At 36.5% G+C, this 19,802-nt stretch overlaps 1 protein-coding gene across 12 annotated transcripts in view; it reads right to left on the bottom strand.

Annotated features, from left to right (window-relative positions):
* The window catches only part of SNF4Agamma (SNF4/AMP-activated protein kinase gamma subunit), a 501,567-nt gene that overhangs the window by 86,586 nt on the left and 395,179 nt on the right, over nucleotides 1–19,802 (bottom strand). For 3 of the 12 annotated variants that reach the window (XM_073979951.1, XM_073980002.1, XM_073979960.1), the window contains one exon: nucleotides 3,340–4,683. The exons of the other annotated variants lie outside the window; for them this stretch is intronic. In XM_073979951.1, the coding sequence (XP_073836052.1) occupies nucleotides 3,340–3,631 (292 nt within the window). In that variant the 5' untranslated portion in view covers nucleotides 3,632–4,683. The remainder of the gene's footprint in view (nucleotides 1–3,339; nucleotides 4,684–19,802) is intronic. 12 annotated transcript variants of the gene reach the window in all.

The following is a 19,802-nucleotide window of genomic DNA, read 5'->3' as shown; positions in this document are numbered from 1 at the left end:
TTGTGGATAACGTGTTGATGCTATCCAAGTACCGTGGATAACATGTTTACGTCATGTTATCTAAATGTCGTGGATAACGTTTTACGATATACAAATATCGTGGATAAGGTTTTTACTTTATCCAAATCTCTCGGATAAAGTTTTTACATTATCCACATATCGTGTAACGTTTTTACGTTATCCTAACATGGTGGATAACGTTTTTATGTTATCCAAATGTCGTGGATAACGTTTTACGATATCCAAATATCGTGGATAAGGTTTCCATCTTATCCAAATCTCTCGGATAACGTTTTTTACTTTATCCATATATCGTAGATAAGGTTTTTACGTTATCCAACCATCGCGGATAACGTTTTTGGGTCATCTAAATATCGCGGATAAGGTTTTTATGCTATCCAAGTATTGTAGATAATATTTTTACTTTATCCATATATCGTCGATAATGTCTTTACGTTATCCAACCATCGCGGATTACGTTTTGAGCCATCCAAATGTCGTGGATAACCGTTTTATGCTATCCAAGTATCGTGGATAACGCTTTTACCTTATCCAAACAGGGTGGATAACGTTTTTATGTTATCCAACCATCGCGGATAACGTTTTGGGCCATCCAAATGTCGTGGATAACCTTTTTATGCTATCCAAGTATCGTGGATAACGCTTTTACCTTATCCAAACAGGGTGTATAACGTTTTTATGTTATCCAAATGTCGTGGATAACGTTTAACGATATCCATATATCGTGGATAACGTTTTTACGCTATTCAAGTTCCGTGGATAACGTTTTACATTATCCAAATAAAGTGAATAACGTATTTACGAGATCCAAGCATCGTACATAGATAATGTTTTAACTTTTCCAAACATCGTGGATAAAGTTTTTACGTTATCCAAATATCGGGGGTAACGTTTTACGATATCCAAACATCGTTGATAAGTTTTTTGGCTTATCCAAATCTCTCGGATAACGTTTTTACGATATCCAAATATCGTGTATAACGTTTTTACGTTATGTAAATATCGTGGATGACACTTTTGAGTTATCAAGGTTCCGTGGATAACCGTTTTACGTTTTCTTAATAACGTGGATGACGTATTAACGAGATCCAAACGTCGTGTATAACGTTTTTACGTTATCAAAATATCGCGGATAACATTTTTACATTATCAAAATATCGTAGATAACATTTTTGAGTTATTAAAGGTCCGTGGATAACGTTTTTACGCTATTCAAGTTCCGTGGATAACGTTTTACATTATCCAAATAAAGTGAATAACGTATTTAGGAGATCCAAACATCGTAGATAATGTTTTAACTTTTCCAAACATCGTGGATAAAGTTTTTACGTTATCCAAATATCGGGGGTAACGTTTTACGATATCCAAACATCGTGGATAAGGTTTTTGCCTTATCCAAATCTCGCGAATAAGGGTTTTACGTTATCCGTATATCGTGGATAACGTTTTTACATTATCCAAATATCGTGGATAACATTTTTAGATTATCTAAATAACGTGGATAAAATTGTTCAGTTATTCAAGTTCCGTGGATAACATTTTTACATTATCCAAATGTCGTGGATAATATTTTTCAGTTATCCAAGTTTCGTGGATAACGTTTTTAAGTTATTTAAATAACGTGGATAACGGTTTGAAGTCTTTTCGTTATCCAAAAATCATGGATAAAGTTTTTACATTATCCAAAAATCGTGTATAACGTGTTTGGGTTATCCAACTAAAGTGGATAACGTGTTTGCGTTATCCAAATAAAGTGGATAACGTTTAACACTATTTAACTACGTTGATAACGTATTTACGTGATACAAAAATCGTGGATAGCGTTTTTACGTTTTCCGAACATCGTGGATAACGTTTTACGTTTTCCAAACATCGTGGATAATGTTTTACGATTTCCAAATATCGTGGATAAGGTCTTAACCTTACCTAAATCTCTCAGATACCGTTTTTAGGTTATCCATATATTGCTGAAAATTTTTGAGTTATCCAACTTACGTGGATAAAGTTTTTACGTTATCCAAATATCGCGGATAATGTTTTTACGGCATTGAAATAACGTGGATAACATATTCGGGTTATCCAAGTTCCGTGGATAACCGTTTTACGTTCTTCAAATATCATGGATAATGTTTTACGATAATCATATAATTTGGATAAGGTTTTCATCTTATCGTAATATCTCGAATAACATTTTTACGTTATTGTAGATAACGTTTTTAGGTTATCCAAATATCGTGGATAATATTTTTACACTATCAAAATATCGTGGATAACATTTTAGAGTTATCCAAGTTCCGTGGATAACATTTTTGAGTTATCCAAGTTCCGTGGATAACGTTTTTACGTTATCCAAATGCCGTGGATAACGTTTTTACGTTATTGAAATATCGTGGATAACATTTTGAAGTTTTTACGTTATCCAAAAATTTTGGATAAAGTTTTTACATTATTGAAATATCGTATATAACGTTATTGGATTATCCAAATATTATCGTGGATAACGTATTTATGTGATCCAAACATCGTGGATAAAGTTTTTTTCGTTCTCCAAAAATCGTGGATAATGTTTTACGATATCCATATATCGTGGATAAGGTTTTTATCGTATCCAAATATCTCGGTTGACATTTTTACGTTATTGTAGATAACGTTTCAACGTTTTCCAAGCATCGAGGATAACATTTTTGAGTTATCCAAGTTCCGTGTATAACCGGTTTTACGTTATCCAAATATCGTGGATAATGTTTTACGATATCCAAATATCGTGAATAAGGTTTTTACGTTAGCTAAATATCTCGGATAACGTTTTTGAGTTATCCAAGTTGTGTGGATAACGTTTTCCAAACATCGTGGATAAAGTTTTCACTTTATCCAAACATTGTGTATAACGTTTGTGCGTTATCCATATATCGTGGATGAAGTTTTTACGTTATCCAAAAACCTCGGATAACATTTTTACATTATTCAAACACCGTGAATAACATTTTTGAGTTATCCAAGTTCCGTGGATAACGTTTTCCAAACATCGTGGATAAAGTTTTCACTTTATCCAAACATTGTGTATAACGTTTGTGCGTTATCCATATATCGTGGATGAAGTTTTTACGTTATCCAAATACCGTGGATAACATTTTTACATTATCCAAATATCGTGTATAACGTTTGTGCGTTATCCATATATTGTGGATAATGTTTTTTACATTATCGAAACATGGTGGATAACAAGTTTTGTAGGGTCTCCATTTTCCAATAGAAACCCGTTTCCAAGAAATTTCTTCCACTTTCCCCTCTCCCTTTCTCCGTCGATTTTCTTCTTACCCTGTGACGAATTTGGTGATTTTGAATTTGTTGATGAATTTGAACTGGAACTAGAGTGATTGGCACCATTTTTTAAAGAGCATTCCATTGTATTGCCACTGGTGTTGCCACCACTACCGCTGCCGCTATTGTAGTCACTGTCACGACTATAACTACGTCCATATGACGTATGCTGATGATGCAAATGATGATGATGATGGTGACCACCACCAGCAACACCATTTTGCCATGCGTCTGCACTTAATTGTTTTTCAATGGCATGCTGCCGATATAAATGGGTTATGCCGTGCATTGTGGCGAATTTCGATTGGATGCACTTTTATTTTTGAGAATTTTTTTTATTAATTTAAGTTTAGTTTTTTTTATTGTATTTGATATAAATTACTTTTGTTTTTGCTTTTGCAAAGTCACATTTTCTTTTCTGTGTATTTTAGGTAATTTTTTCTTTTGTTTTTTCTCTTTTTTTAAGTTAAATACGAAAATATTTAATTTCACTGTAAATAACTGCCAGCTGTCTGTCTGATAATTAACACAACAACCTTAAGACTAAATATGCACGAGACACTTGGCTTTTCTTTATGGAGGTATTTTTTTCTGTGTTACAATTTGCTCTCTCTATTCTCACTTTTTTCTTGGGGATTTTTTACACAGCCATTTGATTATTACAAAGGTGGTGTTGAAATTTTTTCTCATTTACACACAGTCACTCTCATTTACACACTCTCACTATGTTCTCTCACCTTTGGTTAGGTGAATGGGCAGCACTGGTTTGGGGTTTGTTTATGTTTTGCAGAGAGGTGGAGAGAAGCCAACAAATGCTGATGTAATGGGGTGCCGTTGGCTGCTGCATTAACTGTAATGTTCTCCGACTCTCACTAACTCTCTGAAATGTTTGTGCTCACACTATCCCCCACGTACGTAGTTGTAATTGTGGGGATTTAGTAGTATGTGGTTGTTGTTGTTTTTATGATGCTGTTCTTTCAATCAACAATCAATGCTGCTGCTTGTTGATATTCCATTCCCCAGCACACAATCAAATGTAGGTGGCTTCCTAAAAAGAGGGTGGTAATTATTACCGTTGCTGTAGTTGTTGCTATTGTTGTTGTTCAAACACTGCAAATAATTTTAATACACATTTCTTCGTTGGCTGCTCTGCGTTATTGAGTTTTGCAAATTACACTGCCCTGCAATGCAATGTACGGGGTGGCATGCAATTTTAGCATGAGACCCGATGATTATGGCGAAGAGACACAACCGTTGGCGACGACGACAACGACGTATGACTTTGTTGTTCGGCAACTAGTATGCACTTTTTTGTATGACAGTTAAACGTCGGTGAATGGCCTGTAAATAAGTCAAAGTTGTTTGTTCATATATAATTTTTTTGTTATTGGTGTTGTTGTTGTTGGTTTTTGCTTTTCGAGCCAACATACATATACACATGTGTTTTGCCATTGTTTTTGGTATATGCAATTTATACATATTTTGCCGGTAGTTTGGGGAGGCGCATTTGATGTTTGTTATAATTTTGTATTGTTGGGAATTTTTTTTGTCTGGTGCCTCGTCTATTTCTCGTCTATGTGGATTTTTTAGTTGTCTCGCAAAAAACATAAAATCATGAAACAAAATAGAAAACAACCTCAATGCTAAATGACACAATATTGTATAGATGAATGAGGGAGAATGAGAAGGAAAATTAGGAGTAGCTAAAAGTTTATGTTTTAGTAAAACGTTTATTTTTTCAGACTTGTAGAGAGACTCTTAAACGCCAGAATTAAGGTCGATTTTTTTTAAAGAATTTTAGGTAGCATTTTAGAAGCCAGAATAAAAGTGGATTTTTTTTTTACAAAAAGTAAAAAAGTATCAGTCGGCTTTGCCGACAAAGATATACCCTCAGCCTGTGTGGTTTGAAATATTTGTTTCCCAAAAAAATTATGTAATAAGGGGGTTTTCAAAATTTTGGGCGTATGAACCGACAAAAAATGGATAGGATTAAAGCTCAAAAATTTGCGGAGATATCGATAGATAGGGCTGTAAACAGGGTCATTAGGAAAATCTTCGGTAAAATGTCCTAAGGATCCTCGAACCACACAAAACTGTTGAACATTTTTGTGTGTGGTACCACAAGGATTGGGCAGATAGGGCCCCACTTTGAACATAAACTAAGTTTCGACAATATTTAGAGATCCAAAGTTTGGACCAAATCGGTTGCTACGTCTATGTGAAATCGCGCGTACCATTTTAGCGAATATTTTCGAACTTTTGTGGGGGAGGTACCGGAAGGAGTGGACCTATAAGCACCACCTTCGAATTTCATCTAATATTCGAAGAAATATTAAAATATACAAAGTGTGGACGAACGCAGTATTCGGTTCGAGTTTTCCAGCCTCTACATATCGTCGGTGTCATGCTTAAGTTTTCCATACGCCATTTGCCCGTTTTGAGATAATCGCATTTTAATGTTTTGCGTCACAACTGCGTGGAGCTGACTAAAGAAAATATTTATGTTTTTGACTTGAAATATTAATAATAGTATATAGAACATATTTGCAAAAATATAGAGGAATATATATTGGAATATAAAAGTTATAGAGATTTTTTTAAAAAAGGAATTTTTGTCGATTTGTTCCATATCCACACTTATGACACAAATGTGAAATATTGTAAATCACATGGAACAAAGTGACCAAAAAATTTTCCATCTTTGCCTCAATAAATTAAATACTTCTAAAGCGAAAATTAAAGTTCTGATTTTTGAAATGTGTTTTTAAACTTGTAAATTTTTGAAATATTAATTTCATAACTGAAAAAAGTTTAAACATTTGTGTCGATGCGTGGATATCTCGGAAACTAGAGCAGGTAGGAGAAAGCCGACTAGAAATTCAGAAAGAGCATACCGGAAAACCCTAGAAAGCACCTGTATCTCAAAAAGTCAAAAATGGCGTATGGAACACTTTAGCATGACACCGACGATATGGTGCTATATGGGGTTTTTTACAACTTTCGGGCTGTTTTCTCAAAAAGTATGGACTTGCCCCCGAAAAAAAACTTTTACTGCCGTAATTGAGGCAGCGAATGCAAGTTGCTTCAACGCAAATCAAAGCGATTTGAGAGCAGGTCTTAAAGTGAATTTATCCGAAATTTTGTGTGGGAGGTACCCGAAGGAGTGGACAAATATAGTTCATATTCAAACCTGATCTATACCTGGTAGACATATTAGGATGTGTAAAGTATGGACCAAATCGGTCACTCTATTCAAGAGTTATCGTGCGCACAATTTTTCCGAACATTTTTGAACTTTTGTGCGGGAGGTACCTAAAGGAGTGAACCGATATGGTTTATCTTTGAACTTAAACTAAGTTTGCACAAAATATTACGAAGGCCACATTTTGGACCGAATCGACAGATCCGTTCGAGAGTTATATTGCGCTCCAAACACTACTCACGGTGTCATACGGGTTTTTTGTACCGTTCAGGCTGTTTTCTCAGGAAGTATGGACTTGCCCCTAATGTGACATATACGGTCGAATGGGGGGCCGTGAATACAAGTTGCTACAACAAAAATCAAAGCGATTCGAGAGCAGGTCCTAAACTGAACTCTTCCGAAATTTTGTGTGGGAGGTACCCGAACCATATTGGAACCTCATCCAAGTCTGGTAGAAATTTCACGATGTGCAAAGTATGGACCAAATTGGCTACTTCCTTCAAGAGTTATCGTCCGCTCAAATTTTCCGAACATTTCCGAACTTTTGTGAGGGAGGTACCGGAAGGAGTGGACCGATATAACCCATCTTCGAAATTAAATTAAGTTTGGACAAAATATTACGAAAAACCAACTTTTGGACCGAATCGGTTGATCCGTTCGAGAGTTATCGTGCGCACCAGCCAGGCAGACAGACGGACGGACGGACATGGCTCAATCGACTCCAAATTGTCTGAAACACATTTCGTCCAAACATACTAGGGGTCTAAAACCATTATTTCGATGAGGCACATTTTTCAATATTGAAAAATAACTTCGGTGGAGAATAACCACAAACAACAAACAAGGGAACTGATGAGATTCTGTGGCGAGAATCGAAACTATAGTATTCCCTGCCTTACCCCTTGGCGTACAATGCCAAATCTTTTCCACTAATAAACTAGTTGTTTTAAAATATTAAAACAACAACAAGGGGATTAAGCCAGACTATTTTGAAAAAAAAAAACAAAATTGCAAACGCTATCCCAATAAAAACGCCACAATGTTTCTAAGTGGCCTTTTTTGTTTAAAGTATTTTAGGGAGCCTCTCAGAGACCAGAATTAACGTGGATTTTTTAAAGAATTTAGGGAGCTTCTCGAAGGCCAAAATATACACGGATTTGTTAAAAGTATTTAAGGGAGCTCCTCAAAGGCCAGAATAAACGTGGATTTTTTTTAAATAATTTTTGAAAACCTCTCGAAGGGGCTGTGGATTTCTTTTAAAGAATTTTACTAAGCCATTTGTTTTAAATAATTTTAGTGAGTCTCTCAAAGGCCAGAAAAGACGTGGAATTTTTCTAAAGAATTTTAGGAAGGTCAGAATAAACGTGGACTCTTTCTAAAGAATTTTAGGAAACCTCTGAAAGGCCAGAATTACCATGGACATTTGTTTTAAATAATTTTAGGGAGCCTTTCAAAGGCCAGAATAAACGTCGATCTTTTTTTTAATTTTATTGAGCTTCTCGAAGGCCAGAATATACTCGGATTTTTTAAAGAATTTGAGGGAGCCTCTCAAAGGCCAGAATATATGTACGTGGATTTTTTTAAAGCGTTTTAGGGAGCGTCTCACAGACCAGAAACGTCGATTTTTTAAGAACTTTAGGGAGCCTCTCAAATGCCAGTGTAATTTTTTAAATAATTTTACGAAGCCTCTCAAAGGCCACAATAACCGCGGACATTTGTTTTAAATGATTTTAGCAGAAAAGAAAGGCCAGAAAAGACGTGGAATTTTTCTAAAGAATTTTAGGGATCCTCTCAAAGGTCAGAATAAACGTGGACTCTTTTTAAAGAATTTTATGTAACCTCTGAAAGACCAGAATAAACGTGATTTTTTTTTAATTTTGAGGGAGCTTCTCGAGTGCCAGAAGAATATACACGCATTTTTTTAAGAATTTAAGGTCGCCTCATGAAAGCCAGAATATATTCTGATTTAAAAAAAAAATTAAGGGAGCCTCTCAAAGACCAGAATACATATGATATGTACGTGGATTTTGGTAAAGTATTTTAGGGAACCACTCACGAGCCAGAACAAACGTGGATTTTTTAAAAGTATTTTAGGAAGCTTCTCACCGAACAGAATAAACGTCGATTTTTTTTTAACAATTTTAGTGAGCCTCTCGAAGACCCGAAAAAACTTCGATTTTTTTAAAGTATTTTAGGGAACCACTCAAGAGCCGGAAAAAACATGGACTTTTTAAGAATTTTAGGGAGCTTCTCACAGACCAAAATAACCGTCGATTTTTTTTAAGAATTTTAGGGAGCATCTCAAATGCCCTTGGAATTTTTTAAATAATTTTTCGAAGCCTCTCAAAGGCCAAAATAACCGTGGACATTTGTTTTAAATAATTTTAGGGAGCCACTCAAAGGCCAGAAAAAACGTGGAAATTGATCTAAAGAATTTTAGGGAGCCTCTCAAAGTACAGAATAAAGGTGGACTCTTTTTTTTAAAATTTTGAGGAGCTTCTCAAAGGCCAGGATACATTTTTAGTTTTTTTTTAAGAATTTTAGGAACGTTTCAAAATACTTTTTAGTAACTTAAAGTCCCTCTAAGAGAGGACATTTTTAAAGAATTTTATGAGCCTTTAAAAGGTATTCTGTTTGCCATAGAAGGTAATAAAAGTTTTTATACCCTCAGCCTTTAGGCTAAGGAGGGTATATACACTTTGATACGATGAAAATGTGCCTCATCGAAATAATGGTTTTAGACCCCTAGTATGTTTGGACGAAATGTATTTCAGACAATTTGGAGTCGATCTAGCCATGTCCGTCCGTCTGTCTGTCTTGCTGGCTGGAGCGCACGATAACTCTCGAACGGATGAAACGATTCGGTTCAAATTTTGGCTTTCGTAATATTTTGCCTAAATTTAGTTTAAGTTCGAAGATGGGCTATATCGGTCCAGTCCTTCCGGTACCTCCCCCACAAAAGTTCGAAAATGTTCGGAAAATTTGTGCGCACGATAACTCTTGAAGGGGATAACCGATTTGATTCATTTGATTCATTGACTTAGATGTGTTTCCAATATGGACTCAATCCGTCGGGTACCTCCCACACAAAATTTCGGAAAAGTACAGTTTAGGACCTGCTCTCGAATCGCTTTGATTTTTGTTTTAGCAACTTCTATTCACCGCCTCCTACCCGACGGTAAAAGTTTCTTCAGGGGCAAGTCCATACTTCCTGAGAAAATAGCCTGAAAGTTGCAAAAAAAACCCCTATGACACCGTGTGAGGTGGTTGGAGCGCAAGATAAATCTCGAATGGATCTGCCAATTCGTTCCAAAATTTGGCCTTCGTAATATTTTGTCCAAACATAGTTTAAGTTAGAAGATAAACCATATCGGTCAACTTTTTCAGGTACCACCCTCACAAAAGTTCAAAAATGTTCGGAAAAATTGTGCGCACGATAACTCTTGAAGGGAGTGGCCGATGTAATCCATACTCTGCACATCCTATTATATCTACCAGACATAGATCAGGGCCACAAAATTCTGAAGAGACCTTAAATACATTCGATCTGTCCGTAGGTGAAAGTTCCACTTCACATTGGCTGAGGGTATATCTCTGTCGGCAAAGCCGACTGACACTTTTTTAATAAAAAAAAGTTGTTTTAATAAAAAAAGCTTCGCAGCTCTCCATTTGTGAAAAGAAGACCTCTACAAACCTTCATTTAAAAAAGTCTTCGATTATCATAAATTGTCCTTAAAGGGCTTCTATTTGCAATAGGAGAGCTTAAAGGTCTTCTGTTTGCCATAGGAGGCCTTAAAGGGTCTTCTACGTGCAATAGGAAGCCTTACAAGGTCTTTGTTTGCAATAGAAGGCCTTACAAAATTTTCTAGTTACAATATGACCTTACAGGGTCTTCTATTCCCAAACGGAGGCTTTACAAGGTTTTCTATTTTCAAAAGAAGGCCATACAAGGTATTTTACTTGCAATAGGAGGCCCTTGAAGCTCTTCTATTTGCAATAGGAGGCCTTATAAGGTCTTCCATTTCCAATAGAAGGCCATTCAAGCTATTCTATTTGCATTAAGAGGCCTTAAAGGTCGACTATTTGCAATAGGAGGCCTTAAAGGGTCTTCTCTTTTCCATAGGAGGCCTTAAAATGTTTTATTTTTACAATAGAAGGCCTTAAAGGTTTTATTTTTGCAATACGAGACCTTAAAAGGTCTTCTATTTGAAATAGGAGGCCTTAACAGGTTTCCTTTTTTACAATAGGAGGCCTTAACAGGTTTCCTTTTTTACAATAGGAGGCCTTATTTGCAATAGGAGGCCTTAAAATACGTTCTATCTGCAATTGGCGGCTTTACAAGGTCTTCTACGTGCAATAGAAGGTCTTTTATTTGCAATAGGAGGCGGCCTTACAATAGTTACAATATGAGGCCTTATAAGGTCTTATATTTCCAAAAGGAGGCTTTACAAGGTTTTCTATTTGCAAAAGAAGGCCATACAAGGTCTTCTATTTGCAATAGGAGGTCTTATAAGGTCTTCCATTTGCAATAGAAGGCCTTTCTAGCTATTCTATTTGCATTAGGAGGTCTTCTATTTGCAATAGGATGCCTTTAAAGGTCTTAAAATGTTTCATTTTAACAATAGGAGGCCTTAAAGGTCTTATATGAGGCATTAAAAGGTCTTCTATTTGCAAAAGAAGACCTTTGAAGCTCTTCTATTTGCAATATGAACCCTTTGAAGGTCTCCTATATGCAATAGGAGGCCTCAAATGGTCTTATATTTGCAATAGGAGGCCTTAAAATGTCTTCTATTTTATATAGGAAGCCTTTGAAGGTCTTCTATTTGCCATAGGAGGCCTTAAAAGATTTTATTTTTTACAATAGGAGGCCTTAAAGGTCTTCTGTTTGCAATAGGAGGCCTTAAAAGGTCTTCTATTTGCAATAGAAGACCCTACAAGTTCTTTTATTTGCAATAGGGGGCCTTCTTTTGCAATAGAAGACATTACAAAAAATTTTAGTTACAATGAGGCCTTACAAGGTCTTATATTTCCAAAAGGTTTTCTATTTGCAAAAGAAGGCCATACAAGGTCTATTTGCAGTAGGAGGCCTTAAAAGGTCTTCTGTTTTACAGAGGAGGCCTCAAAAGATTTTCTTTTTTACAATAGGAGGCCTTAAAGGTCTTCTGTTTGCAATAGGAGGCCTTAAAAGGTCTTCTATTTGCAATGGGACACCTTACAAGTTCTTTTATTTGCAATAGGAGGCCTTAAAATATCTCCTATCGGCAATAGGAAGCTTTACAAGGTCTTCTATTTGCAATAGGAGGTCTTAAAAGGTCTTTTATTTGCAATAGGAAGCCTTATAAGGTCTTCTATTTGCAATAGAAGGCCCTTTAAGCTCTTCTATTTGCAATAGGGGACCTTAAGAAGTCTTCTATTTGCAATATGAACCCTTTGAAGGTCTCCTATATGCAGCGGGAGGCCTTAAATGGTCTCCTATTTGCAATAGGAGGCCTTTAAATATCTTCTATTTATAATAGGAAGCCTTTGAAGGTCTTCTATTTGCAATAGGACGTCTTAAAAGGGTTCTATACTCTTGCCAAAAGAGAACCTAATCTTATCTAAAGGTAAGCTCCAGTTCAAATGATAAACCAGCTGATTTGCTTTCTTTCCAACTATTCTCCCCACTTGCAGTGCAAACATAACCCCTTTTTATACCCTCCACCATTAAGTTTTTCATTCCGTTTGTAACTACTCGAAATAATCATTGTAGACCCCACAAACTATGTATATTTTTGATCAGCGTGAAATTCTACATCGATATAGCCATGTCCGTCCCTCTGTCCGTCTGTGGAAATCACTCTAGCTTCCGAACGGATTGAAGTAGGTGGATGACTTTTTGGTAAAATCTATTATATGTACGTAGGACTTTTGGTATTGAAAGCGGGCTATGTAGGTCCACGCTTTCGTATAGCCCCATACAAAATGACGCGTGACGCGTCGTCGCGTCGTTGTAGGTATAGGTCCACGCCATCATATAGCCCCCATAGAACGGTACCTTCCGATTTTCGGTATTTTGAAGGTCGTGACCACATTAGTCCTCCAAAATGGCTGAAATTTGTGGTGGAGGGTATAAAAAGTTCGGCCCGACCGAACTTAACGCTTTTCCTACTTGTTATTATTATTATCTATGATTCCCAATATTCGGCATTACTTGCTATAAAAATGTAACAACAACAAATTAAATAAAGTTCACATGTTTGTTGTATAAATCAAACAAACAAAAAAATACGCTGCTGCTGCTGCTGCAACATCAACCCAAGTCATGTGCACATCGCAGTTTTGTTGTTTTTACCCCCTCTCAAGGCTTTTTATCAGTCAAGTCAAGTCATGTTGTTGTTTGCCTTGTTGAACTTTTTTTCGTTGTTGTTGGGCCTTTTATTAATTAAAGTTTTTTTGTGTTCGTTTTGTTTAACAATAATAAAAAAAAATGAACAGCAACAGCAACAATAAGAAATTGTGTTGTGAGTTTGGCGCGTTTGGCCTGGGTTTTCATTCTGGGGCATAAGAAGGAGGAGAAGTTGCAGTTGGGTTGAAAAAAAAAAGCGAAAAAATGATGCAGTTTGTCGGCGACACTAAAAATGCAACTAGTGGCATATTTATTTTTGTTGTTGGCTGCTATTGCGGTTAGCTGATAAATTGTGAGGTAAAGCAGTATAAACTGAACTTTGAACGGCATGAGGAATCTGTGAAGCAGGAGGGCAGGCTTTTATATTACAAACTTAAATTGGATCATGATTTGCAATGCGATAATCTTAATTTTTATTCTTCAACACTCTATTTGCCTTTTGTGGAATGATGCAACAAAGCAGCCTAAAAGTATGCAAGGGGTTTTAGTCATGTGTTTGTTTTTTGTATTTTTTTCTGTGTTTTTTGTAATAAAAAAACCAAAAACAAAACAAACAAGGTGAACAAACTGGGTTATATAGTTTGAAGGCCTTCACACACACATATAACACATTATATGTATATTGTGAATAAGGGGAGAGGCGTTGTTGTGTCAGCTAGCCTAAAATTATGCAATAACAATTCAAATGAATTTGTCATTGCTATGGCAAATACATACATATGTGGCCAAAAAGAAGTGTCAAATAAAGACTTTTTGATGACATAAGTAAGGGGTTATATTTAGAGGTTATATCAAAATGATTGATTTTTCATAACCTTGGAATGTGGAAAATCCCACAAAAAGGTTGGAATGAGAATGATTTAAAGTTTTAGTAGTGAATGAAAGTGGTAATCACCTGCAAAAGAAGATTTTCATAGATTTTCTTCTTTCTCTATTTTTTCTATTTCCTTTCGAGCACCTTTAAAGACCTTCTTTTAGCAAGTGAATACCTTAGGAGACGTTCTGTGACCAATAGAACGACAGGTCTTTAGAGGTTATAGATTTTGTTTTTCGTAGAATACGCCCCTCTTTTCAAATCGCTCACTTAATATACCATCCCCCCCTACTTAATGCAATTTATGTACATATTTTTTTTTTATAAAATAAATAAATATTTGTTTCAAATGAAATGCTGATAAGAGACCCCCCTATTTTTAAACTGAACATTGCATGCATTGGCGCACGCTGTTTAAACGGTCTGAAGACAAAAGTTCATGTTTATTGTTGCTTTGGTGAAATGCCTACGTATTTGCGGCAGCAGATATGCCAGACGTTGAAGAAGACTTAGTACGGCCTATCAATTTTAAAACGGTTTGGATGGATGATAACGCTCTGTGGGGATTATTATTGATAATGGTGCATCAGGGTAGCAGACATGGTGTTTCTTTTTTGTCATACACACATTTGTGTGTATGTGTGTAACAACGAAGATTACCTTCATTATTTATGGCATTCAAACTTAAGCTATATACATACATACATATGTATAAGTGAATGTTCAAGAAGTGATTCAAATTCTAGAATAAAAACGAAAGTAAATATTTTATTTAGAATGACTCAGGGTAAATAATGGTGAGAGTAATGTATGCTAAAAGTTCGCATTAAAACATTCTATGGTAAATTGAAGAGCTTAGAAGATTCTCGAGAATGACTAAGCATGACACAAAAGGCCCCAACAGGTCTTTATCAGGCCTTATAAGGTGTTTTATTTGAAAAAAAAGATGGCCAATAGGTGGATTTAAAAGCTCTTCTATTTGCTATAGGATGCCTTACAAGCAGAGCTCTGATTTACTCGCGAGTGAAAATTTGGGGCGAGGCGGTAATTTTTCTTTTGTGTGCAATTGTTTGGTGAGGGTGGGTAAGTTTCTGTTTGGTGGTGGAGTGGGGGCAAGTTGCCAAACGGTTCCAAATACGGCAATTAAGTTACTACTCCGAATTTTTATACCCTCAGAATTTATGCTAACACTTTCATACGGCCAAAATGTGCCTCATCGAAATAATGGTTTTAGACCCCAAGTATGTTTGAACGAAATCCGTTTCAGACAATTTGGAGTTGATTTAGCAATGTACGTCCGTCTGTCTGGCTGGAGCGCACGATAACTCTCGAACGGATTAACCGATGCGGTCCAAAATTTGACTTTCGTAATACTTTGTCCAAACATAGTTTAAGTTCGTATATGGGCTATATCGGTCAACTCTCTCCGGTACCTCCCCCACAAAAGTCCGAAACTGTTCGGAGAATGTGTGCGCACCATAACTCTTGAAGGAAGTAACCGATTTGATCCATATTTTGCACATCGTGAAATTTCTACCAGACTTAGATGAGATTCCAATATGGACTCAATCGGTCCACACCTTCGGGTACCTCCCACACAAAATTTCGGAAAAGTTCAATTTAGGACCTGCTCTCGAATCGCTTTGATTTTTGTGGTAGCAACTTGTTTTCACTGCCCCTCATACGACGGCACAAGTTTCATCAGGGGCAAGTCCATACTTCCTGAGAAAATAGCCTGAAAGAATAAAAAATCCCCCATGACACCGTGTGTAGTGGTTGGAGCGCAAGATAACTCTCGAACGGATCTGCCGATTCGGTCCAAAATTTGGCCTTCATAATATTTTGTCCAAACATAGTTTAAATTCGAAGATAAGCCATTTGGTCCGCTCCTTCAAGTACCTCCCCCACAAAAGTTAAAAATTTTTCGGAAAAATTGTGCGCACGATAACTCTTGAAGGGAGTGACCGAGGTGATCCATACTTTGCACATCCTAATAAATCTACCAGATACAGATCAGGTTCGAATATGGACTATATTTGTCTACTTCTTCTGGTACCTCTCACACAAAATTTCGGGTAAGTTCACTTTAAGACCTGTTCTCGAATTACTTTGATTTTTGTTGAAGCGATTTGCATTCGCTACCTCCATTAGACGGTAAACGTTTTTTTCTAGGGCGAGTCCATATTTCTTGGAAAACAGCCCGAAAGGTGAAAAAACCCCTATGTCACCATATGTGGCGGTCGGAGAGCACGATAACACTCGAACTGTTCAACCGATTTGGTCCAACATTTGGTCTTCGTCATATTATATCCAAACTTAGTTTCATGGGGCAATACTGGTCCACAACTTCCGGTACTTCTCCCCAATATTAAAAAATGTCACTAAAATGCTAGGATGATTTCACTTGAATGGGGCAACCAATTTGGTCCAAACTTTGGATCTCCTAATATTTTGTCAAAATGTAGTTTAACTTCTAAAATGGCCCATATCGGTCCCCCTAGGGGTACCTCCCCCACAAAAGTTCAACATTTGTCTCTTAGTGCAGTTAATTCCAAATCCACATTTTTGTCGGCAAGTTCAAAAGTCAAAAAAGGGCCACAAAATTCTGAAGAGACCTTAAGCACATGCTGGAAACTACTTAAGAAAACAATAAAATCGTTTTGGATTGTAAATATTCGCGTTTTCATCGTTAGGCCAGATAGTTATCGTTCAGCCCTCGTACGAGGCCTTAGCAGTTCTTCTTTTTTTTGCAATATGATGGCTTAACAGGTATCCTGTTTACAACAGGAGGCCTATTTGCAGTAAGAGACCTAAGAAGGCGTTTTATTTGCAATAGAAGACCTTAAAGGTATCTATTTGTAACAGGAGGGCTTACAAGAAGGTCTTCATGTTGAAATAGGAGGTCTTAAAGGGCCTTCTTCTTACAATAGGAGGTCTACCAAAGTCTCCTATTTACAATCGGAGGTCTCTCAAGGTCTTGTATTTACAATAGGAGGCTTGGAAAGGCCTTCTATTTACAATACGGGGTCTAACAAGGTCTTCAATTTGCTATAGGAGGCCTTACAAGGTCTTCTATTTGCAATATGAGGACTTACAAAGTTTTCTATTCGCAATAGGAGGCCTTACGAGGTCTTCTATTTGCAATAGGAAGTCTTACAAGGTCTTCTTTTTGCAATATGAGATCTTAGAAGACCTTGTATATGCAATAGAATGCATTGCTAGGTCGTCTATTTGCCCTAGGAGCCCTTACAAATTCTGTTATTTGCATTACGAGGCCGTACAAGGTCTTATGTTTGCAATAGTAGGCTAATATAAGGTCTTCTATTTGCAATAATATATAATTGTTCCACAAACACCCCAAACGGGACAAGGGAGACTTCTCTCATATCAATGAGTGCACCCCGATTCATATTAGCTCAATGATATGGTACCTACTGTTTATCGCCGAGTCCGAACGGCGTGTCTTAAGACACCACTTTGTAGAGAAGTTTTACATGGCTGAAATACTCAGGAAATGTCGCCAACATTACTGAGGGGTATTTTGCCACCGTTGAAAATTTTGATGTTGACTGGCCGGGGAATCGAACCTACGACCTTCAGCGTGCAAGGCGGGTGTGCATACCATTGCACCACGGTGGCACCCAATTTGCAATAGGAGGCCTTACAATGTCTTCTATTTGCAATATGAAACCTTAGAATGCTTTCTATATGCAGTAGGAGGCATTACAAGGTCTTATATTTGCAATAGGAGGCCCGAAAAAAATTATATTTGCAATAAAAGGCCTTAAAAAGGCCTATAGAAGGCTTTGCAAAGTCTTTTATTTGCAATATGAGGCTTTACAAGGTCTTCTATTTACAATAGGAGGCCCTAACAATGTCTTCTATTTGCAATCGAAGCCATTACAATATCTTCCATTTGCAATAATGGGCCTTACTACGTCTTTTATTTGCAACCGAAGGATTTTAGAATCCTATGTTTGCACTAAGATGTCTTTAAAGGTCTTTTATTTGCAATAGGATGCCTTACAAGGTCACCTATTTGCAATGAGAGGTCTTAAAAGGCCTTCTATTTGTAATCGAAGGCCTTACATGGTCTTCTGTTTGCAACAGGAGGCTTTACAAGGTCTTCCATTTGCAATAGGTGACTTTACAAGGTCCACTATGTACAATAGGAGACTTCATAAGGTCTTTTAGTTGCAATAATAGGCCTTAGCAGGTCCTTTAGTCGCACAACGAGACCTTAAAAGGTCTTCTATTTGAAATAGTCTTCTATTGCAATCAAAGGCCTTATAATATCTTCCATTTGCACTAAGAAACCTTAAAAGGTCTTCTGTTTGCAAGGGGAGGCCTTACAATGTCTTCTATTTACAGTAGGAGGCTTTACAAGATCTTCTATTCTCAATACACGCAGAGAAAAAACTATGATTGATCCAACAATATTCGAAGAGCAAAAATATGTATTGTAAAGATATTGTTAGATTCCGCATGTAGTATTGTGAGTCCAACAATTGTTTTTGTCATATCTAGCAATAGTTGTTGTCATATCCAACAATAGTTTTTGTCTGCTGGATAATATTATTCTTTTTTCTTCTCAATATTCGAAGAGCAAAAATATGTATTGTAAAGATATTGTTAGATTCAGCATGTAGTATTGTGAGTCCAACAATCGTTTTTGTTAATTACAACAATTGTTTTTGTCTTATCCAACAATAGTTGTTGTCATATCCAAAAATAGTTTTTGTCTGATGGATAATATTATTCTGTTTTCTTCTACAATTTTATTCTCTTCTCTCGGTGTTCGATGCCCTTATTTTTATTTTATCTTTGTTCTTTTTTGTGTATGCACACAATGAGATTCTTGTTTTTATTTTTTTCTTCTTTTTCATTCTTCTTTGTGTTTTGATAGTTGAGTTACACCACAATCTGAGAAGTGGTTGTGGTCGTAATTTGTGTTTCTGGCAAAACCTGGTCATGTGTAGTGTTTGTCAATGCTCATATTATTATACGCTACATTTATACCAAAGCTATGTGGACAATGTATACGAGAATTAAATACGATCAAATCAAAAATTTCAGTAAGAGGTTTTCTGGGCTTGCAATAGTTTTTGTAAAAATTCTAGACTATGATAGTTGCTACCATAGGTATTGTCAAAGATTTTTACAATATTGAGGAATTTCGCAAGTTGTTTCTGTTTTGTATGTTTGGAGCAAGGTCTTCTATTTACAGTAGGTCTTCTACAAGGTCTTCTATTTACAGTAGGAGGTTTTACAAGATCTTCCATTCGCAATAGGTGACCCTAACAGGGCTTTTATTTGCAATTGGATGCCTAGGATTCTTTGCAAGATCTTCTATTTGCAATAGAGGCTTCTTTTTTGCAGTAGAAGGCCTTATAAGGTCTTCTTTTTGCAAAAGGAGGCTTTACAAGGTCTTCTATTTGAAAAAGAAGGCCTTACAAGGACTTCTATTTGTAATAGGAGGCCATATAAGGTCTCCTATTTGGAATAGGAGGTCTTACAAGGGTCTCCAGTTCAAAAGGAGATCTTACAAGTTATTCTAGTTGGAAAGGGAGGCGTTATAAGGTCTACTATTAGGAATAGGAGTCTTTACAAGGTATTCAATTTGCAATAGGAGGCCTTACAAGGCATTCTACTTGCATTAGGAGGCTTTACAAGACATTCTATTTGCAAAAAGTGGCGTTTCAGGGTCTTCCATTTGCAATGAAGGTCTTTCAAGGTCTTCCTTTTGAAATAGGAGGCCTTACGAGTTATTCTATTTGCAATAGGAAGTCTTACTAGGTGTTCTACTTGTAATACGATGCTTTACAGGGTTTGCTATTTGTAAGATCAGGCCTTACACGATCTTCTATTTGCTAAACGAGGTTTTACGATGTCTTCTGTTTGAAACGGGAGGCCTGACAAGGTATTTTGTTTACAATAGGAGGCCTTAACAACATCCTTTAACTCTTCTATTTACATGGAAAACATCACATCTCTTCTTTACTTTTAAAGTGAACCTCGTCCTTATGTCCTCTAAAAAATGTAACATGTATGTCCTTTTC

The sequence above is a fragment of the Musca autumnalis genome, unplaced genomic scaffold (assembly GCF_047663935.1).
Source record: "Musca autumnalis isolate F117 unplaced genomic scaffold, ASM4766393v1 scaffold_1, whole genome shotgun sequence".
Lineage (NCBI taxonomy): Eukaryota > Metazoa > Arthropoda > Insecta > Diptera > Muscidae > Musca > Musca autumnalis.
This window is presented reverse-complemented; position numbering and strand designations above follow the sequence as displayed.